At 45.4% G+C, this 23,146-nt stretch overlaps 1 protein-coding gene across 8 annotated transcripts in view; it reads right to left on the bottom strand.

Annotated features, from left to right (window-relative positions):
* The window catches only part of RANBP10 (RAN binding protein 10), a 66,437-nt gene that overhangs the window by 19,416 nt on the left and 23,875 nt on the right, over window positions 1-23,146 (bottom strand). For 4 of the 8 annotated variants that reach the window (XM_073796895.1, XM_073796896.1, XM_033844338.2 and 1 more), the window contains exons 2-3: window positions 22,390-22,442; window positions 18,143-18,304 (exon numbers count right to left, since the gene is read on the bottom strand). The exons of 1 other annotated variant lie outside the window; for it this stretch is intronic. Coding sequence is in view for 3 of the 7 variants with exons in the window: in XM_033844335.2 (XP_033700226.1) it covers window positions 22,390-22,442 (53 nt within the window). In the remaining 4 variants the exon portion in view is untranslated. The remainder of the gene's footprint in view (window positions 1-18,142; window positions 18,305-22,389; window positions 22,443-23,146) is intronic. 3 more of the 8 variants (XM_033844335.2, XM_033844336.2, XM_073796892.1) reach the window with 1 other exon arrangement.

Below are 23,146 nucleotides of genomic sequence, written 5' to 3'. Positions count from 1 at the left end.
TTATCTTATTTATTTATTTCTGGCTGCACTGGGTCTTCGTTGCTGCGTGCGGGCTTTCTCTAGTTGCGGCGAGTGGGGGCTACTCTTCATTGAGGTGCGCAGGCTTCTCATTGCAGTGGCTTCTCTTGTTGAGGAGCAATGGGCTCTCGGCGCACGAGCTTCAGTAGTTGTGGCATGCAGATTCAGCAGTTGTGGCTCGCGGGCTCTAGCGCGCAGGCTCAGTAGTGGTGGTGCAGGGGCTTAGCTGCTCCGTGGTATGTGGGATCTTCCCGGACCAGGGATCGAACCCGTGTCCCCTGCATTGGCAGGCGGATTCTTAACCACTGCACCACCAGGGAAGCCCCTGATGGCTTCTCTTTGTTGTGGAGCACGGGCTCTAGGTGTGCGGGCTTCAGTAGTTGTGGCACACGGGCTCAGTAGTTGTAGCACATGGGCTTAGCTGCTCCACAGCATGTGGGATCTTCCCAGACCAGGGCTCGAACCCGTGTCCCCTGCATTGGCAGGCGGATTCCTAATCACTGCGCCACCAGGGAAGTCCCATAGTTGTTGTTTTTTTAATGTTTTTTTTAACTTAAGTATAATTTACATGTAATAAAAGTCTTCCTTTTTAATTGATAGTTGAACAAGTTTTAACAAATGTTACCACCACCATGATCAAGGTATAGAACATTTCCATCACTCCAAAGAGTTTTTCCTCATGCCTCTTGGCAGTCAATTCCACTCCACGCACCCCCAAGTCTCCGGCAGCACTGATCTGATTTGTTCCTATGGTTTTGCCTTTTACAGAATGTCATATAAATGGAATCACAGAATTTGGAGTTTCTTGTGTCTGGCATCTTTCACTTAGCATAATGCATTTGAGATTCATCCACATTGTTAGGTATACCAGTATTTTGTTTCTTTTATTGCTGAGTAGTACTCCACTGTATGGACATACCACAGTTTGTCCATTCACTAGTTGATGACATATAGTTGTTTCTAATTTTTCGCTATTATGAATAAAGCCAATAAATATTTGTATATAGGTCTTTGTGCAAACATATGTTTTCATTTCTCTTAAGTAAATACTAAGAAGTGGTACTGCCACATCACAAGGTAAGTATATCTTTTACTTGATAACAAACTGCCAAACTGTTTTCCAAAGTAGCAGTACTGTTTTGCATTCCCACCAGCAATGTATGAGTTCACAATCTCACCAGCACTTGTTACTGTCGGTTGTTTTGTTTTTTTCTTCTTCTCTTAGACATTTTAGTAGGTATGTAGGGGCTTTAATTTGCATTTCCCCAATGTCCAAGGATGTTGAGCATCTTTTCATATACTTATTTACCATCAGTTTATTAGAAAATTATTGAATTGTCTATTCAAATTTTTAACCCATTTTTTAAAAAAATCAGGTTGTATATCTTACTGAGCTATAAGGTTATAGATATATTTTAGATACAAAATGTGTTTCGCAAATATTCTCTCCCAGTCTGTAGCTTGTCTTTTTCATTTTCTTAACAGTATCTCTCAAAGGCCTGCTGGGATTTTTTTTCTTTACCACTTTTTTTTTTTTTAATTGGTGTAGAGTTGACTTCCTGCTGGGATTTTGATTGGGATTGTGTTGAATCTACAGATCAATTTGGAGAGAATAGATAGCTTAATAATATTGATTATTCAAATCCATGAACATGGTATACCTCTCCATTTATTTAGGTCTTCTTTAATTTCTCTCAACAGATTTTTAACAAATTTATTTCTAAGTATTTCACTTTCGATATTATATATATTTTTTAATAACATTGAATTTTTAAAATTTTATTTATTTTATTTATTTATTTTTGGATGTGTTGGGTCTTTGTTGCTGTGTGCAGCTAGTTGTGGAGAGCCACAACCACTGAGCCTGAGTGCCACTACTACTGAAGCCCGCACGTGACTGGAGCCTGTGCTCTGCAACAAGAGAAGCCACTGCAGTGAGAAGCCCATGCACCACAATGAGGAGTGGCCCCCACTTGCTGCAACTCGGGAGGGCCGCGCACAGCAACGGAAAACAAAAGCAGCCTAAATAAATAAATTTAAAAAATAAATTTATTTTTAAAAAAAGAGTACAGAAAGTGGGGCATCCTTGAGGGTCAAAGAATATGTTCTATTTTTAAAAATAAATAAAATAAAATAAAATTAGATTATGATAATGGTTGCACAACTCTGTAAACATGTTAAAAACCACTGAACTGTACACTTTAAAAGAGTAGATTTTATGGTATGTAAATTTTATCTCCATAAAGCTATTAAACACACATGTATTTGATTTTTTGTATATTCATCTGGTATCCTGCATCCTTGTCAAACTCACCAATTAGTTCTGGTAGCTTTTGTGAAGATTACAGTGCCCACTGGGAAAGGGTTCCTAAGCAAGAAGCCCCACTTCCCACATACAAAGAACATATGTGTAATTCAGAGAAAGCCAGGAGCACCAGAATTCAGGCTAGAGGCCTGAGTTCTCGGCATGGAGTCTCCCAAGATGGGCTATTCTGCTACAGTGCCCTGCAGCTGCTAGAAACCCAAACTTCTGCTCCAGTGGCCTGGGATGCCAGGGATGGTGGTGGGGCTCTCTCTATGCTGCTTGACCAGCACAGCCTTCCCTTAAGCCAAGCCCACTGCTTACCACCTCCTGAGGCCATGTGGCTGTGGGGGAAGACTGTCCAACAAAGCCACTGCCCATTCTAGCCGTCCCCAAAGAGTCCTTGTAGACAGACTGCTTGCTGTTCCTATGGTTCCTCTCAGAACTATGCCCACCGCTGCTGACAGATGCTCACTGGCTCCTCCCTTTGGCCAGTGCGTCAGGGTTTGCCAATGCTTGCCCCTTGAAGATTTCCGTAACATTCTTTGTTCCTCCCCTAGCATACTGCTCACATCCTTGATCAATTCTGGTTCCTGCTGAGCCTCTCCAATCACCAGTCACTGTTCCTGGGACTGTCCCTGTCTCACTCACTGCTTCCTAACCCTTCCCCCAACCCCCACCATCAGGAGTCGGTGACACAGGTGTGTGCATATACATGTATGTGTGTCTGTGTGTAGTGACTAGTTCCAGCCCACTTCTTTCTCACACAAGGATGATCCTGTGTGACAGATCATTTATGCAGATTTTACTGTCTAGAAGGTAAAAGACACACACTGGAAGGTTTTCTTTTTTTCTTTTTTTTTTTTTTTTTTAGCTTTCTCCAATTGAAGCAGTAGGTACTTTTTTTTTTTGAAGCAGTAGGTAACTCTTAAAAAACTAATACAAATGTGGCCATCTGATTTATTAAAGCTAGAGAAATCATCCGGAAGAACTGTTTCCAACTTGGTCAGTGACTCAAGGATATCTGGGAGCTATTTTTGTCTCAGTGTAAGGGAGCTGCTCAATAATGATCACCAAAACAACAGATGCTTACATTTTCAAAGACCTAAAATAAAAATTAAAGTATTTTTGAATACTTTTCTTCAAAAATAAACTATGTAATTATTTTGACAAACCTACCATAGAATTTTTAACTCAAGCTACTCAAGCTATAAATATGGATTTAAAATTTTTAAAAACCAAAGAACTCAATAAAAAAACAAAATATTTATTTAGAGTCAATTCAGGATTCACCATCACCTCAGTTTGGCTGAAAAATAGACACATTTTCCTGTTTTGTTTTGTTTTTCTTCAATTTCCAAATGATTTGTCAATTATATAGATTTGCCCAGAGGAAGAAAATTCATAGTCCGTGTGACACACTGAATAAGGCCTCCGAAAGATGTCCTAGGTCCTAATCTCTAGAACCTGTGAAATATGCTAACTTGCATGGTAATAAAGATTTTGCAGAAGTGATTAAGTCAACGCTCTTGAAATGAGGAGATTATCCTGGATTATCTGGGGGCAGGGAGGGTAGGATAATGCAATTATAGGGGTACTTGTAAGGGAGAGGCAGAAGAGTCAAGTCAGAAAAGGTGATGTGACGGTGGAAGCACAGAAAGAATGAAAGATGCTATTACACTGCTGGCTTTGAAGATGGACGATGGGGGCCATAAATCAAGGAATGTAGGTGGACTCTAGAAGCTAAAAAGGGCAAGGAAATGGATTCTCCCCAAGAGCCTCCAGAAAGACTACTACCCTGCTGACACCTTGATTTTAGGACTTCTGTCCTCCAGAACTGTAAAATGATTATTTTAAGTCACTACTATTGTTACAGCAGCAATAGGAAACTAATACAGTCCACTATGGCTGTAGAAGAAGTTTCTGAGCATCTGGAATGATCAGTGCAGAGACGCAACACCTCAGCTACTTGTCTCTTGTTCGTCAAAGTGCTATGAAGATAAAAGCTTTTCAAAGAAAATCACAGAGCTGTAATGTATCTTCAATTGAAGCTATCATTTCATAGCCAATATTTTTTCCAAACACAGTTAAGAGCCTGTGTGTGTGTATAAGGTATATATGTATGTGTTTGAAAGGTAGCTTGTGTTAAAAACAGAATGTTATTATACAGCTCATTTAGTAACAGTGGCTGCAGCAGCAGCAGCAGCAGCCTGGTTTAAGACCTCTGTGTTGGACTTCCCTGGTGGCACAGTGGTTAAGAATCCGCCTGCCAATGCAGGGGACATGGGTTCGAGCCCTGGTCCAGGAAGATCCCACATGCCGTGGAACAGCTAAGCCTGTGCCCTACCACAATGAGAAGCCCGCCCGTAGCAACGAAGACCCAGTGCAGACAAAAGTAAGTAAATAAAATGAATAAATTTTTTAAAAAAAGACCTCTGTGCTATTTTCCCATCCTCTGGAAAGAACATGCATCATCCAACTGTCATCAATTAGTTAATAAAGGCCTACTCCATGGAGATGACAAAGTGAGGGTGGTGGGTGGTGTGAAAGGAGCAGAGAAGACATTAATATATAAGTAAATCAATAAGCAAACAAGGAAACACCTGGTAGAGGAAATGTGCTCTGAAGAAAACAAAGCCAGACGATAGGCTGGAAGTGGGACTGGGGATGAGGACTGACCAAGGTGGAGTAGTCAAGTTAGTCCTCGCTGAGGGCTGACCCCTGAGCAGAGAGGTCTGCTTGATGAGAGAATCAGAAGGAAGAACTTTTGGGGTCATGGGAATGAGCTCAGCATGTCTGAGAAACAGAGCCAGTGGGGCTGGATCTGAGTGAGACTTAGGAAAGACTGGGAGCAGAGGTGACAAGGTTTGCTGGATGTGGGCACTGATAGTATGAGGGGAAGTAAGGATGACTCCCAGGTTTTTGTCCAGGCAAATGGGTGGATGGTGGTATCATTTACTAAGAGACAGGGAAGATGGGCAGAAGGAAGAGATCTTTAGGACACATTAAGTTTGAGATGTCTTATTAGACATCTAAGCAGTTGGGTGGCAATACGAGGCAGGTGAGATGACTGTGGCTCATCCCAGATGTGGCAGGGCTGCCATGGGAACACTCACTAAACAAACAGTGGTGTGGACAGAAAACTTAAAATGAAGTCATTGGAGGATTTTCCTATGTGTTGTCCTCACACGATGGCTTTCTGTTTTTCCTCTGGAAGAAAAATTCAGGCTAGTCAAGGACTAGAAAGGGCAGAACAAACACAAGAGAAAGGCACCAGAAGCCCAAAATAGATGAGGACATGTTAAAGGGCACAAAGTTACTCTAAATGGATTCAGTTACCCCGCCCTCAATGAACCTTCTCCCCAGGGTTTGAGAAGCTGTATAGCAGACAGAAGCTAGTACCAGCACGGCCATTCTTGAGGAATCGGGCAGACAGAAGAAAAACTACAAGGCCAAGGCCTAACTGCTGTTGCACATTCTGCAGTGAGTCTGTTTTTTGTTGTCAGTCTCGGGCTAAGGAGGGGGGTTTGGCCTCTGTTAGAAAGAAACACTGTAGTCCTGTGTGCCAGGGTAGCCAGTGTGGCCTGAAGGGCCCCTGCAGCCTGGTCCTGGACATAGCACTGTCCCTCCAAGATGGTAGGCTCTGGGCAGTCACTCACCTCCTCAGACCTTTGTTCCCTTCTCTACAAAATGAAAGGGGAGCAATTAGACATCATTGTCAAAGGGCCCTAGGTGTCTACTTGTAAGAAACATTCCAAGACTCCAAACCAATCAGTAAGTATGGTAATCCCCATCTGAGGGCTGAGAAAGCTGAGGCACTGAGAGGCTCCACAAAGGCCTGTGGTCCTGCAGATTACACTCTCAGAAGCTTGGGTCTCCTTTTTTTTTTTTTTTTTTTGGCCAAGCCACGCGGCTTGTGGGAATTTAGTTTCCCAAACAGGGATCAAACCCGCATGCCCTGCAGTGGAAGCGCAGAGTCTTAACCACTGGACCGCCAGGGAAGTCGCCGGGTCTCCTATCTTCTGAGGAACATTCAAGTAAGCTCCAAGCAGGTACCCGTGAGGGTGAAGACAAAACCTCCTCCTTCCTGGGGTGGCCCCAACCAACTGTAGGGAAGAGGAAGATGCTTTAAAGGTAGAACAGCATGAGCTCCTGAAGACTGGGCTCCATCAGAACAAACTTCAGGTAACCCCTACAAGGTTTCTGGACCCTAGGCTTGGTCACCTGACCAGTACTACTCCCTGTGGGTAACTGGCTGGGTTCCATCAACTTTTGAGAAGGGACTGGGCACAAGTGCCCCAGGGCTGCAAGAACAAACAGCAGGAAAGGGGAACAAGGAGTGCCAGGATTTGTCTGCCAGCTCCCCTTCACTGGGCGATAGCATTCCTTTTCCTAAGAAGTAGCTCCTTCCCTGTGCCAACCCTGTGGCTTCGGTGGGGACTGCCAATCCTAGTTAGCCTCCTCCCTGACCCAAGCTGGACCAGTAAGAGATCTTCCCGGAATTTTTGTACAAGGGAGCTGGGAGGAGAGCGGGTCTCAAAGCTCTGTGCTGTCATTGTTCCAACTTCATGTAGAAAGCCAGTTTGACAGACTAAAGCTAATAAACAGAAAGCAGGGACTTTTAAGACAGGGACAGAGACAGAAAGAAAAGTCCCAGACACCATTTGAGTCCCTAAGACTTCGCTCCTCTGCTTGCCCTGAGGTATGGCTGACCAAGTTGGTTAGAGACGGGATTCTCTACCTTGAAGCAACCAAAGTTCTCTGACTAAAGGGGCCACATCCAAGCATCTTTTTCTTTACCTTGCATAACACGTGGCCCACAGTAGGTGCTCAAGAAATGTATGTTGAAATGAAAAGGGAAATGGGTCAAGGGCTGGCAGGAAGCCTGAAGTACAAGACACTGGGGTCAGACCATGCTGACATACCACCATGGGCAATCCTGGGCTTGACTGTGAGTTTTGTTATCGTGATTTTTCTTTTCAAGCAAAGCAAAGGAGTTAGAGCAATCTGGCTATATCATGCCCCCTTTTACACAGACTAATAGCGAAGCCACTTCCAAACCTTTGAAAGAGGCTGCAGACCTGGCTCTATCCCTGGGAAAGTCATTTAACTTCTCTGGTCTCAGTTTCCTCATCTATGAAACAGGGCAGGTGATGCAAATATCCCTGCCAGCTCTAGAAGAATCCATGGTTCTTAGTCCTCCTCATTAAGAGAGTCTAGCAACTATGGTCTTTCCCATACCTCTGCCTGGGTAAGTCTCCCCTCCAGCCCCACCACCCTCAGCTTCAGGACAGGACCTCCTCCAACCCCCTATTCCTGCCCTGGAGTCAAAGTCAACAACTTCCTAAGCGTGAGTCCTGGCAGGATAAGCAGTCACCCATCCCTGGATGGGCCTGGTGTGAAGCCGGGGTGATGTGCCCAGGAATTAGAGTTGTCACCCTCACCACAGGGCCAGAGCCAGCTGTCTCAGAGGACAGTGGGATGTGAGGGCCAGAAGAAAACGAGGGGGCTCAGCTGCCCTGCACAGCTATCAGGCCCTGTAGGGAGACAGGTCCAGGTGGCTCTGGGTCAAAGGATAGCTGGTGCTGCACGATAGGGACAACACTGTGACAGAGAGTGCCACCCAACTAACCATTCTTCCCTCTCCAAAGAGAATAAGCCCTGTCACTCCCAGAGAGAATGGAGGGATAGCCAGCCTGGTGCCCACATCGAAAAGCCTATCCCTGCCACGTCAGACACCTATCAGATGCCAGTGGTGCAAGGAGAAGCCACGCCAGGAGGCTTCAGGCCAGGAGGCAGGAGGCCCCAAGTGCCCAGTTCAGATGCTCTGGCACCACCCACTTCCCCCTCCATCATCACTCAGAGGGGAACTCCCAATCACAGAAGTATGGGGGTGGCTGAGGAAATGGCTCACCATCTTGGCACTCCCAGATGCCATCCCTGGTTACAGTGTCCTCAAAGTGGGAGACTCCCTATAGGGGTGCCAGGGACTCCAGCATGATTGCTCCAAGAGCTGCCCCATGCCACTCCCACCTGGCAGGACACGTCAAGGGCCTCAGTCCCAGGGGAACTAGGAATGGAGAGGACTCCTACTTCTGAGTAGAAAGATTTCCACATCATCAGCACATTAGCACAGAAACCTGGAAGGGGACTGGTGCTGCGCCTGTCCACTGGGTTCTAGTCCTAGCCCGCAAATGACCAGCACACAGGGTCCAGCTCAGGCATCACAAACTAGCCTAAGCACTGATCCCCATGCCACCAAATCAGCCATCTCTCCCCAAGAAATGGATCCTGATCATCACTGGACTTTGGGATCAGAAAGACTTGGGTTTGAATCCCAATTCTGTCTCTTCTTAGCCCTCTGAGTTCCCTTGGCTGAACTCTTTCAGGGTTGGTGGAAGATTAAACGAGGATGGACATGGAACACCAGCCTACAGGAGGCACTCCCTGGCAAGTTTCCCTGCCCTCTCTGTCTCTAGCATCAGCTCCATGGTCAAGCCGGGCACTTCGGACTTCCTGCTTCTTTCTTTCCTGAGGGAGCGAGAGGGGTGGAGCTGGCTTTCCTAACTAACAGCCCGCCAACGGCAGCCCTAGGCCTGTTCCACTCTTACTTGTCCCCAGTTTCCTGGGGAGGTCACCTGGCCCTCGGAGCAGTCGGCAGAGTTCAACAGCCATGTCATTCATGGGGCTGGCTATGGAGGGAAGGCGCTGGGCTGGCTTAGCCAGGGTGCTTCCTAAACCTGGGGTCGCTGTGGAGAGAGCACATATGTCATAGGAGACCTCATGGCAGGGCTGCTTCTCAAGGATGGTCACTCACTCAGAGTCACCACTCCCTGGAAATCCATCAGACAAATGTTTTCCCCATAACCTCAAATATCTTAAAAAATCTGATAGGACCCACTGCCTGGAGCAGCTCGACAATGGATAATGGGAAAGCAAAAGAGATTCTCTCATTCAGCAAACTCCGTGTGGTGGCATCAGGAAGTCCCGTCATAGTACTCACAAGACTGTTACCCCAAGTTCTAGGAACCTTGGGACCAAGGAACAGGACCAACACAAGCCTAAGGTGATGCTCTGGCAGCTCCAGGCCAAAGGGGCCAGGGGTGCCCTGGAGGGTCTTCTCTTTATGGTAGTTCAACATGAAAGCCAAGGCAAAGAGGGCAGGAGAAAAAGGCTATCTCTGCAGATAGCTGTGACACCATGTAGAGCCTGCCCTCATAGGGGTACCCAGGCCCTACACTGAGATAGATGTCAGCCTGAAGCCATGGGCAGGCAGGGTGAGGGACTGTACAGCCAGCACCTGCATATAAAGGGACCTTCTACAGGTCATATTCCTCCCCAACCCTGACAGAAATAGATACCTGATTGCCAGGAGAGGCCCAGGGACATCCAGGGTGGGTCTTGCTGGGTCTGGCTAAGACATGGCTCAAGTGGCACCTGGCACATTTGGCAGGGCTACCTGCCAATGCCTCAGGCTCCCAGAGAACAGGCTGGGTCTGTCATCCATGCTCAATCAGGCTAAGGAAAGGGGTGAACTGTCCCACTAAACTGAGGTACAACCTCAGCTCCCAGGCCTTGGTATCTCTCCTCTGGGATTGGGTTTGGCTTGTCCTTATTTCCACTAAGGTCCTTTCAAAGTTCTGGGGAAAGTTAGTGGACAGATGACCCCTGGTAATGTAGGCGCCTGTGACTTTCCGCACATACTGCCAGATCCTGAGAAATGGGCATGCATAAAACCCTTCCCAAAAGAAGGCCCAGTGTGGTAGTCCAGTATTTCCAGGACCCCTAGATACGGACTCCCTCAAGGAGGCAACAAGAGGTTGAGCAGTAACTGGTCCCCACTCAGCTCCACCCTCATGTGGCCCCAGCCTCCAGCCACACCAGACGACACTTGATAATCTCTGTTTTCAGAGACTGACAAACTCAGGTTTCAGAACTGGCTCTTCTGCTGTCGATGAAACCTCTTATCTCAAAGGACTTAACTTGCCCTGAAAAACACAGCCTTAAATCCAAAAATTTTACCTCTGTGCTACAGAGAGGTAGGAGCTGGTATCTGGAAGAAGAAAACAGGATACTGTAGACAAGAAATCCCCAGGTCCAGGAATAATAACTTATTTGTTATCTTAGCTGCCTCATTTCAAAAGGCTGCCAAGGAGCCCTGATACACTGTGGTAATACAGCTCTCCCTGTGGGTGAGGTAAGAAAGGCCCATGGAAAAGGACCACGGGCTTAACTGGCCACAGGGCCAAGGGCACTGCTGGCCCAGAGAGGAGCAGCAGGGAAACAGAGGGCCTCTTACATGAAACAAGCTCCATAGTAGGGACTGGGGAGGGTCCTGTGGCACAAACCATTAACCCCCATGTGAACCACCAGGAGTTTGGACCAGCTACCTGGCCCTTGGGCCCAACTACCAAACCACCCTCTGCCTGGACTGCCCAGTAGAACCTGCTGCCAGAGCTACAAGGCCTCTGGGTTTCTATCCCTCCACTCTCACCCAGTCATTTCCTAAGGACATTTCAAAGAAAGAACAGAATGAGAAAGGCAACAAGGGGTTGGGCAGCACCAAGCACATAAACCCCAACCTATCTTCCCACAGCTGGGCAGGTCCTGGGCAGCTGTTCCAGTGGCTTCAGGGAATCTCCTGGCTGCCCCCCTTTTCCAGGGAGGGCTGCCTCAAGGTACCTTACAGGCGTGAACTCAGGACCATCACGAGTCAGCTTCTTCCCTTCACCAGCCTCAGGCAGTACTCACTTGGGAGGCTTGTACAGCGCCTACAATCAAGCCAGGGTTGCTGAGGCCTATTCCCAGGCGCACTGCCGGGATTAGGAGGAGGTAACCCAGACACCCAGTGGCGCCCTGATAATTCAACCCACTCAGCTGGAGAGAAGCACGACCTCCCTCACGGAGAGAATGAGCAGCCCCACGGTAGACCCCTGTGAAGCAACGTAGATCCTAGGTGAAAGATGCTCCAAAGAGAGGTGGTGGTCAATGATGAATACAAAGGGGGCTCATCAGCTGTGGGGAACAAGGGTCTCAGCCCACATGGAGTCGGACAGAAGCAGTCCCCATTTGGTGGGTACAGACTAACAGCACTTCCAGACTACTGGAAACCCACTTACGTGTCAGTAATCTCTAAGACATCTGCTGCACAAAGCCACCTACTATTGGTATTTGCTCTGAGCAGACACCTTATTCTGCATATCCTTAGGAGGATAGAGAGGAAGGATATCCAACACTCAGTTATTTATTGCCACACCGACAGGAGCTAGCCTCTGCCCTCATGAACCTGGCATGGACCCCTCAGGGCTCTGCCCTGATCTCTGCTATCTGCTGTTCCTTTCCCATGGCACACACAGATATGAAATATCAGCTGTTTGCAGAATGTGTCCCACCCAGTAGAAGCAGGCCCCAGCCACAGGGATTAGGACACAAACACTCCCATGGGTGTGCTCCTAATAGCTCACTCTGTTAGTAAGGTAACAGTCTTAATAAGGTCAGCTCCAGGGAGAGGAAAAGATGCTCACTTGATCATGACCCATCATGTGGAATGAAAGCAGACAGTCGCCCTGCCACCCCTCCTTGCCCTACCACTACACCCTCCCCTCTCACCCCCACTGAGGCCCAGCTGCCAGGTGCCATTTGCTTCAGAAGATATGCCCCCCCATCCCCAATCCCCATCTGTGGTTCTTCCAGCTGCTTCTTTTCCAACAGTTCAAGGAAAGGATGCCTCAACGGGCCTGGGTTCTCCTTTGAGGGGTTGTAGTAATTAAGGTAATAGATGCTACCCCAAGAGAACAGCTGTCTCCTCCAAGGAAATGGAAGGAGGAAACTATCAGCTGTCCAGCTCTGATGCGGATGAGGCCACCTATCAACACAGCCTGAGTCTCCCTGGCTCTGTCTGACGTACAAGACACAGAAGGAAGATCTGTTCTATCCTTGCCCCCTTCAAAGCACCCGAGCTTGGGAGAAGCCCAAATCCCCCTATATCCACACCCCGACTTTCCTCCTGCTTCTCCAATCCAGGGATCCCAGCCCATGCGGTTTGCTGCCAGCTCAACAACCGAAGGGTGGGGCTGCAGGTACACTCACCTACCTGCCGATCATCCTTCCTGGCTGCAAAGCCATTTAGTCAAGCGTTCTGACATTCTTATTTTGGGCCACACCTGTTCCTTGGTTCATACTTAAGGAGGCCAAAAACACTTTATAAAAGATAAACATCAAAACTTCCACATCTTCCAACAGAAAACCTCTGACCATGCAAGCTACGACATGCCCATATGTTCCCAGGAAAAACTGAGCACACAGCCTCACACGAAAAGCACTCCCTGTTACCACCTGCTCCCAGAGCCAAGTGAGACCCCCAGCGTGGCTACCCTCGACTCCTGACAGCCCTAAAGGCAAAGATGGGCTTGCTGAGCCAGTACAGGAAAACCTATAAGAAAACACTCAAAACATCAACATCCTGACTTTGGTTGCTATTCCATCTTCGTCCTCCGTAATTCACCTCCAGCTAATGTACTAAACGTGTCTACTCAAATACAGAAAACACAGCACTGGAGAGAAAATGTAGTTCAGATTACACCTAACTCCACTCTGATACACAAACACCCATAAAAGAACTTTAAATGTATAGGTACTTTCTTCCTCAGGTAGGAAAAACAAACAAACAAACAAAAACCTTTCTGGGGACTTCTCTGGTGGCACAGTGATTAAGAATTCGCCTGCCAATGCAGGGGACACGGATTCAATTCCTGGTCCAGGAAGATCCCACATGCCGTGGAGCAACTAAGCCCATGTGTCACAACTACTGAGCCTGAGCTCTAGAACCCGCGTGCCACAACTACTGAGCCCACATGCCACAATTACTGAAGCCTGCACGCCTAGAGCCTGTGCTCTGCAACAAGAGAAGCCACCACAATGGGAAGCCCGCGCACAGCAACGAAAAATAGCCCCCACTCATCACAACTACAGAAAGCCCACGCACAGCAATGAAGACCCGACGCAGCCAAAAATAAATAAATATATACATACATTAAAAAAAAAACCTTCTCAATAACAATAGAAGCTAAAATTTGTGTACCCCTCTTTTGTATCAGGCACTATTCTAAGCACTTTAAGCACTCAATCCCCATACCCATCCCATATATGAGTTAGGTACTAGTATCGCATCCATTTTACACATGGGGAAACTGAGACCCAGAGCAGTTAAGTAACTTGCTCTAGGTAACACAGCTGCCAGGATGCAAATGCAGTGTGGCTCCAGAGTCTATGTTCTTGGCCACTGAGCTACACTGCTCGGGAAGCCAACCACAGCCCTAGGTGTCTTTCCTCACATGAGCAAAAGTGAGCCAGTAGTTGGTTCAACAACACTGAGCCCCGACATACAGAAAAGGGGAGACAGTGACTCCTCCTACAGAATGAAGGTAGTGGCAGAGCCCCCATGCACTATCAGTGCCACAATAGGGCGGTGATGGGAGGCTGAGCTCCAGATGAAGGCTTCTAGCCCAAGGCAGGTTGCAGGCCAGGGGGACCTGACTCGGCACTGGTTCCAAAACACATTTGGCTTACTGAAGCTACTTCACTGAGGCAAAGCACAGGGAAATGCAGGAATGGCCTGCTCCCATAGCCCAAGGGCATCTGTGCTCACTCTGGGAGAGCTGCTATAAAAAGATGTGGTCCAGTCCCAAGGAGTTCACAACCCAGCAAGGATACAGTTGCATAAATGTGGAAGGATCACATGCGACAGGGTGGCAAGTGTCATCAGAGACATGATCATGGCTGAAGGGGTCAGGCAAGACTGCACGAGGTGTCACAAGCAAGAAGGACACCTCCAGGGCAAGAAGGACATCTGCCAAGGGGCACAGCAGGAAATGTCTGCAGGATGTTTGGGGTCCCACACAGACATACTGGTGTGCAGCGTGTGTGGAGGGCAGAGGTGGCAGAAAAGGCTGAGCAGGGCCCACAGCACCTGTGTCCTGTGGGCAGAGGGGTCAGAGGTCCAAAGCAGGCAAGGGGCAGAGTGTACAAAGGGAATGGAGAGCAGAGGCCTGAGGTAAAGAGATTAATCAGGAGGCCATGGAAATAGCCCAATGGAGTAGGGATAGAGAAGGGGGCCAAATTAAAGAGATGCTTGGGAAGTAGCAGAACCATGGGATGAGAGACAATTACTCTGAGGTCTCCTCCCACTTATGGGCCAAGGTGGACAGTGACTGTCAACAGAGACAGGGAACACATGAGGATCTGGTTTTTTTGTTTTGTTTTATTTTGTTTTTAACATCTTTATTGAGGTATAATTGCTTTAAAATGGTGTGTTAGTTTCTGCTTTATAACAAAATGAATCAGTTATACATATACATATGTTCCCATATGTCTTCCCTCTTGCGTCTCCCTCCCTCCCACCCTCCCTATCCCACCCCTCCAGGCGGTCACAAAGCACCAAGCTGATCTCCCTGTGCTATGCGGCTGCTTCCCACTAGCTATCTACCTCACATTTGGTAGTGTATATATGTCCATGCCTCTCTCTCTCGCTTTGTCACAGCTTACCCTTCCCCCTCCCCATATCCTCAAGTCCATTCTCTAGTAGGTCTGTGGCTTTATTCCTGTCTTACCCCTAGGTTCTTCATGACATTTTTTTTCTTAAATTCCATATATATGTGTTACCATACGGTATTTGTCTTTCTCTTTCTGACTTACTTCACTCTGTATGACAGACTCTAGGTCTATCTACCTCATTACAAATAGCTCAATTTCGTTTCTTTTTATGGCTGAGTAATATTCCATTGTATATATGTGCCACATCTTCTTTATCCATTCATCCGAAGATGGGCACTTAGGTTGTTTCCATGTCCGGGCTATTGTAAATAGAGCTGCAATGAACATTTTGGTACATGACTCTTTTTGAATTATGGTTTTCTCAGGGTATATGCCCAGTAGTGGGATTGCTGGGTCATATGGTAGTTCTATTTGTAGTTTTTTAAGGAACCTCCATACTGTTCTCCATAGTGGCTGTACCAATTCACATTCCCACCAGCAGTGCAAGAGGGTTCCCTTTTCTCCACACCCTCTCCAGCATTTATTGTTTCTAGATTTTTTGATGATGGCCATTCTGACTGGTGTGAGATGATATCTCATTGTAGTTTTGATCTGCATTTCTCTAATGATTAATGATGTTGAGCATTCTTTCATGTGTCTGTTGGCAGTCTGTATAGGATCTGGTTTCTGCAGGAAGGTAACCTCATTTTGGGGCAAGCGGGTTCACTGTCTACTGGACCTTAAGCAAAACACTGGGGTTTCTGGAGCCATGACCTGCTCAAAGACAGAGTGGAGACAGAGGAGTAAGTCCTGTGCTCTTGCCTGGAGGGCTCTTTGGCTGCCCCTTAACTGCACTTTCAGGGCCTGGCAAAGCACAATCAACCATTCATAGGCAACAGAGAGTCTGCTGGGTTCCTCAAGGAAGGTGAGAACTGCCTCCACTACCTCCATACCCACTTCACCCAGCTACTTTAAGTTCTAATCAAGCCACAACTACTGAACCCACATGCTGCAACTACTGAAGCCCGCGCACCGACAGCCCGTGCTCCGCAACAAGAGAAGCCACTGCGATGAGAAGCCTGCGCACCACAACGAAGAGTAGCCCCCACTTGCTGCAACTAGAGAAAGCTTGCATGCCACAACTAAAGATCCCACACGCCACAACAAAGATCCCACACATGGCAACGAAGATCTCGCGTGCCGCAACTAAGACCTGGCTCAGCCCAATAAATAATTATTTTTTTTAATTAACTCAAAATGGATCAAAAACCTAAACAGAAGAGTAAAATGGGAATTCCCTGGCAGTCCAGTGGTTAGGACTCCCCACTTCCACTGCACGGGGAACAGGTTCAATTCCTGATCAGGGAACTAAGATCCCACATGCCATGTGGTGTGGCCAAAAAAAAAAAAAAAAAGAGGAAAATTATGAACCTCTTAGAAGAAAACATATTTAATATTCTCGACCTTGGATTTGGCAAAGGATTCTTAGATATGATACCAAAAGCATGAGCAACAAAAGAAAGAAATAGATAAATTGGACTTCATCAAAATTAAAAACTGTTGTACTTCAAAAGATATCAAGAAAAGACAACCTGGGACTTCCCTGGCAGTCCAGTGGTTAAGAATCTGTGCTCCCACTGCAGGGGGCATGGGTTCGATCCCTGGTCGGGGAACTAAGATCCCACATGCCTCAGTGTGGCCGAAAAAAAAAAAAAATAAAAGAATAAAGAAAAGACAACCTAATACACACACACACACACACACACACACACACAATGGAACACTACTCAGCCATAAAAAAACAACGAAATAATGCCATTTGCAGCAACATGGATGGACCTAGAGATTATCATACTAAGTGAAGTCAGAAAAAGACAAATACCATATGATACCATGTATATGTGAAATCTAAAATATGATACAAATGAATTTATTTACAAAACAGAAACAGAGTCACAGACATAAAGAACAAACTTACGGTTACCAAAGAGGAAAGGGGGGTAAGAGGAGGGATAAATTAGGACTTTGGGATTAGCAGATACAAACTACTATATATAAAATAGATAAACAACAAGGTCCTACTGTATAGCACAGGGAACTATATTAATAGCTTAAAATAAACCATAACAGAAAAGATATGAAAAAAAAAGTCAACCTAAAGAATAGGGGATGGTGGTGTGATGAATTGGGCGATTGGGATTGACATGTATACACTGATGTGTATAAAATTGATGACTAATAACCTGCTGTATAAAAAATTTTTTTAATTTAAAAATTAAAAATAAAAGAATAGGGGAAAAGATTTTCAAATCATATAACTGACAAGAAACTTGTATCCTGAACATATAAAGAACTCTTACAATTCAATAATAAGAAGATAAATAACCCAATTTAAAAATAGGCAAGCCACGCAGCGTGGCCAAAAAAAAAAAAAGTAAAAGATATTAATAGACATTTCTCCAAGGAAGACAGACAAATGGTCAATAAGCACATGAAAAGAGGCTTGATATTATTAGTCATCAGGGAAATGAAATGAAAACCACAATGAAATACCACTTCGTACCCACTAGGATGACTATAATCAAAAAGTCAGATAATAACAAGTGTTGGCAAAGATATGGAGAAATCAACCCTCATACACTGCTAGTGGGAATGTAAAATGGGGCAGCCACTATGGAAAACAGTCTGGCAGTTCCTCAAATGACTAAACAGTGTTACCATATGACCGAGCATTTCTACTCCTAGGTATACAGTCAAGAGAAATGAAAACACATGTCTACAAAAAAACTTGTATACAAATGTTTATAGCAGCATCAATCATAACAGCCAAAAGGTGGAAACAATCTAAATGACCATCAACAGATGCATGGATAAGCAAAATGTGATATATCCATACAACAGAATAATATTCTGCCACAAGAAGGAATGAAGCTCTGAAACATGCTACAGCATAGGCGAACCTCGAAAACACGCTAACTGAAAGAAGCCAGTCACAAAGGGCAACATATTATATGATTCTATTGATATGAAATCTCCAGAATAGGAAAATCCATGGAGACAGAAAGTAGATTAGTGGTTCCAGGGGCTAGAAGGAGGGAAAGTCCAGGAATGACTATTAATGGGTATGGGGTTTTTCTCTGGGATGATGAAAATAATCTGGAATTAGACTGCAGTGATGGTAGCACAACTTTGTAACTATATTAAAACCACAGAATTGTACACTTTAAAGGAGTGAATTTTATGGTATGTTAATTATATCTCAATTTAAAAATATGTATGAAACAGACTTACTTCCCTAGTGGTCCAGTGGGTAAGACTCCACGCTCCCAATGCAGGGGGCCCGGGTTCGATCCCTGGTCGGGGAACTAGATCCTGCATGCATGCCGCAACTAAGGGTCCGCATGCCGCAACTAAGAAGCCCGCATGCCACATCGAAGATCCCATGTGCCGCAACTAACAACCAGCGCACCCAAAATAAATAAATAAATAAATATTAAAAAAAAAAGAAAGCAACAGATTGATAACAGTGATTGTTCTTTATTTAATAATTAACAAAACGGATTCAATTAATCTAAAAGATCAGTCACAAAGACATTTTTAGGTTTCAGTAATATTAATCATAGTCATTTTCCTATACATTAAGAGAACCAGATGGCCAAAGCAGAATATACTAAAAGCAATGCCACAAGAAAAAGCTGCTACTTGAACAAGCTAACAAGAGAGGAAGAGAACACCAAAACATGTCCTCCCTAAAAGACCAACTGTCCCTGATGGATTCACTGATAAATTAATCTACCACCTCCTGAAGTTCCCTGACATGCCTGAGCTCTCACAGTTCTACTGCCCAGGAGCCCCAGCCCAGCCTTGACCCCTTCTAGAAGGCCTCTTCTAAACTAGTTCACTCCTGAACTAGCAAATATGATCACATCTTGCCTCTGCTGAAAACACTCCTGAAACTCAGCCATAAAAAAGAACAAAATAATGCCATTTGCAGCAACATGAGTGAACCTAGAGACTGTCATACTGAGTGAAGTAAGTCAGACACAGAAAGACAAATAAATGATATCACTTATATGTGGAATCTAAAAAAAAGGATACAAATGAACTTATTTGCAAAATGGAAGTAGAGTCACAGATGTAGAAAACAAACTTATGGTTACCAGGCGATATGGCGGGGGAGGGATAAATTGGAAGATTGGAACTGACATATTCACACTACTATATATAAAATAGATAACTAATAAGAACCTGCTGTATAGCACAGGGAACTCTACTCAATAGTCTGTAATAGTCTATATGGGAAAAGAATCTTAAAAAAAAAAGAGAGGATATATGTACATGTATAACTGATTCACTTTGCTGTACACCTGAAACTAACACCACATTGTAAATCAACTATACTTCAACAAAAATTAAAAAAAAAAAAGGCTCCTGCAGCTCCCACTGCTTATATATACAGAAGTCCAGGCCCCTTGCCATAGTACACAAGACTCTTCCCTCAACTGGTTCATCCTGACTGTTCCCAGGAAGCCATCCCATCACAGCAGAAAACTTATGGATCCACTCTCAGGCCCTAAAGTACCACTGCCCAAAACCATCGGGCAAACTCCTATTTGCCCCTAAATGCCAAGCTGAAACACCACTTCACAGTGCTGTGGTGCAGTAACCACCCCTACAGCTACTCTCCACTAAATACACCTGTATCTATCAAGGAGATACATCAACCCTCAAACATCTCATCTGGAGTTAACACCAAAGTCTCAAATTCTAGACACAGCTAAGGTCACTACCATCACTCCCCTCCCACCAACCATACATCCAGAACAGTCCAAATAGCTTTCACCTCAACCAATGACCTCTTAGAAATCAGAAGCAACTGGCAGAAAGGCTTTAGCTGTTATCATCCTCTACCTCTCACCTCACTACCAAAGTACATCCAAGTAGTTTCAGATATAACTGTTTATGAATGATGATACTTTTGGTTTTGGAGAATGTTACGCTCATCGTACACACACACATGCATGCGTGTACGTGCATACACACACACAGTGACCCCAGGAAATGGAAAGCACCAAAGGGGATTCTGATCTTCCAAACCCAGTGCTGGGATGAACAGTGGCAGGCCCCCCCATCATTCCTGAGAGGAGTGTCTTGCTGCTATCCCTACATCTGTCCTGTGCTAGGTCTGCACAGCCATTCAACCAGCCCTGTATCCGGGAAAGCCAGAGGCATCCATCATTCCTAGGGAGAATCCCTATCTAGATGCAACCTGATTCCTACTTTCCACCTTAAGAAATAATCAGGGAGATGATCAGATACAGCAGGAAGGAAAACCCGCAGGAGCTGGCAGGCAGAGTGAAAACGAAGACAGGTACAATATCCACAGAACACTGAGGCTCCTTTCTCTTGCCAAAAGAGAGATGCACCAGTGAGAATGTAAAAAAGGTGCTAGCTTTCCTGATGTGTTAGTGCATGAACTAACACCTTATCCACTGTCCCCAAGCCCCTTCTCCCTACAGGGCCAGGCAGGGTCCGACTTCACAACAATGTTACATTAACAATGTCAAAGCACAAGACCCGCAGCTCACCTCTAAGCAGCCCAGAGGGGTCAAAAGACCCATCTTATGAACAAGGCAAACAGACTGAGACAGCTCCACATGGCTCCATCTCAAACAGTTTCAGGTCAATTTAGGCAGACCTTGAACTCCTCCTACCTCACCTGCTCCACACCATGGATCCCAAATCCAATGGCCAGGCGAAAACGATTCTTACTAAAGAAGGATGAGTGTGTGGAACTCAGAATATCATGCACATGGTAAAAGACTGCATTCCAAGACCAGCTAAAAGACAGGCATGAGGGCTTCTTGATGTAGGGGCTTTGCTTTTGGTTATTTTATTTTAATTTTATTTATATTTTTAAAACAGGTAATATATTCACAAGAAAGAAAATGTGAAAGCTTCAAAAGTGAAAAATTTACTTCCCAGTCCTATCCCCAGCCACCCTGTCCCAAGGGACAGCCAATATTACAAGTTTTTCTTAGCTTTCCAAAGATATTCTATGCGTGTACAAGCAGATACAGATATATTCATTTTCCCTCATTTTTTTTTACATTTGGTAGCATAATATACATTGTATTTTTCACTTAGTGATACATCCCAGAGATTACTCCAAAACAGTACTTGAAAAGCTTCCTCATTTTTTTCATGGCTGCATAGTATTCTTTTACAGATTAACAAAAATTCATTTAACCAATGTTCAGAGTTGCTTAAAGTGCCACCCAATAACAGATTATAGTAGTTACTTTTGTAAAATGAACCTTCTCTGCCACGAAAGCCATGCAAAAGTTCAAGGAGCACATTTAGTGCAAGAAAAAGATTTAAGAATCAGTTTACCTTTGATGGGAAATTATTTTTCTAAGCTCCCTGTTCACAAAGAGACAGAGCTATGAACACTGTAGATACATCTAGTCAGCTAAGGCCAAGGCTTGAATAACAAAGATCACAGCTGCACGCTACACAAAGAGGCCAAACATGCCACACACATTCTGATTAATAACTAAAGGACAGTTTTTGCTCAGATCAAAGCCAATTTTTTTTAAAAAGTCAGGTTCCTGACAATTAGTTGAATCCTGAGCAGGTCTAGATTTCAAGTACTTGAAATTATAATGTCAATGACGAAAAAACCTGATTGATATTAAACATAGATTGGAAAAGACATACGGTTTAAGTGCTACTCACTCTTGGAAAAAGCCAGCTGCCTTCTCTGTGTCAGAGGCCAAAAAGGAGAGAGGGCCCGGGCAAAAACACAAGGACTTTTCCTGCCTCCGTGACAGTGTCAGGACAGCTTGCACCATGCCACTTACACCACTCAAGGGACAAATGGACTGAGGACCATATTCTAGAACCCACCAGCTTCTGGTAGAGGCTTTTGTCCCCTCAACTGCGCCCAGCCCAGGACTGGGCATGAACTGCTGGGCAGAAAACAGCTAAAAGGGTGCCTGGGTGGTAGAGGAGGCCCACCTGCAGGGTCCAGAGCCTTCCACAAATCTGAGGTTTGCTGACTGTAAATCTAAGTCTCACGCACATCCTCCTATTTATTAAGAAACTGCCTCAACTGTCTTCCACATGGAGGTCACTTAAAGACTCTGGTCATTAACATAGTAAGATAAAAAAGGAACCAATGTTGGTGGCAGCCTTCCTCTCCATATATGCCAGAGTCCCATGCTGGTAAGCAAAGGCCAATAGCAGTGAGGGCTAATCAGGTGTATTCCCACTGGGAGCAAGCTCAGGTCACTTGGTTTTGACTGTAAACAGTTCAAATTCCATGAAGGACAATCACTTGCCAATTAATTTTTGGAATGGAAGCCCACACCAGCCCGGCCCAATGGCCACCTTTCAGGATCCTCCACCCAATGGCTTGGCTTAGCAAGTAGGCAGCCAGCAAACAAAGTCCTCTCCAGCTTGTTGGCTGCCACCATGACTCTCATCACAGAATGGATCAAGAGAGCAGAAAAATGTTCTCTTAGCCAATGACTCACCAGGAAGTCTGTTCATGTTGACGCCTTGAGCTGAGAGTCCTATTCCCATGTACCTTTGAAAAAGCATACATACAAAAATTCTGGTTAGCAAATGATTATGCATCTCCCTTCTCAAATATTTCTTGGTAAAAGACAGAAAAACAGGAAAAGCAATGAATGTAGAGACACTTTGAACAAACTAGTGGTTCTTGGAGAACCTTTACATTTTGATTTTCTAATGGAAATCTCTCAATGCCTTAAGCAGCTGGAGAAACAGGAGGTAGTGTCTGTAACCAGGAACCACCGGCTTCAGTTTCAGAGGAAAGTTTCCTGGAGTCACTGCTTCCAGTCCCTTGGTTTCTGGCTCCAGCTAAGGTGGCGGAATCTATTCCCAAGAAGTGCCTAAAGTAACTAGTTCAATCCTAGGTAGTGCTTGGCAGAATAATGCAAGATCAAGCCCAAAGGGACAAGTCACTCTTCAGCAAAGACCAAAACATGGAAGAAGTAAAGCCAGCTGGATTCATATAGGATCGTAAAGACCCCTCACACAGGGCTTCTTCTCTGGGGTCTCCAAATTCATTACCCTTGCCCTATACATTCACCACTGGTCTCCTCAGTCATCCAAAGCTGAAGGTGGTGGTGTGTGAGGCCCCAGAGACCCACCCCATACTCTTCCCACCCAGGTACCTAAACAATTTAGGCAGCTACAGCCAGGTGGGACCCATGCTGGGCAACTCTGTCAAAGATATCTCAGTGGCACTCATGAGAGGGCAGGTCA

Source organism: Tursiops truncatus, chromosome 19 (assembly GCF_011762595.2).
Source record: "Tursiops truncatus isolate mTurTru1 chromosome 19, mTurTru1.mat.Y, whole genome shotgun sequence".
In the NCBI taxonomy this organism is placed as follows: Eukaryota; Metazoa; Chordata; class Mammalia; order Artiodactyla; family Delphinidae; genus Tursiops; species Tursiops truncatus.
Note: the sequence above shows the minus strand (reverse complement) of the source record. Positions and strands in the feature narration are given on the sequence as shown.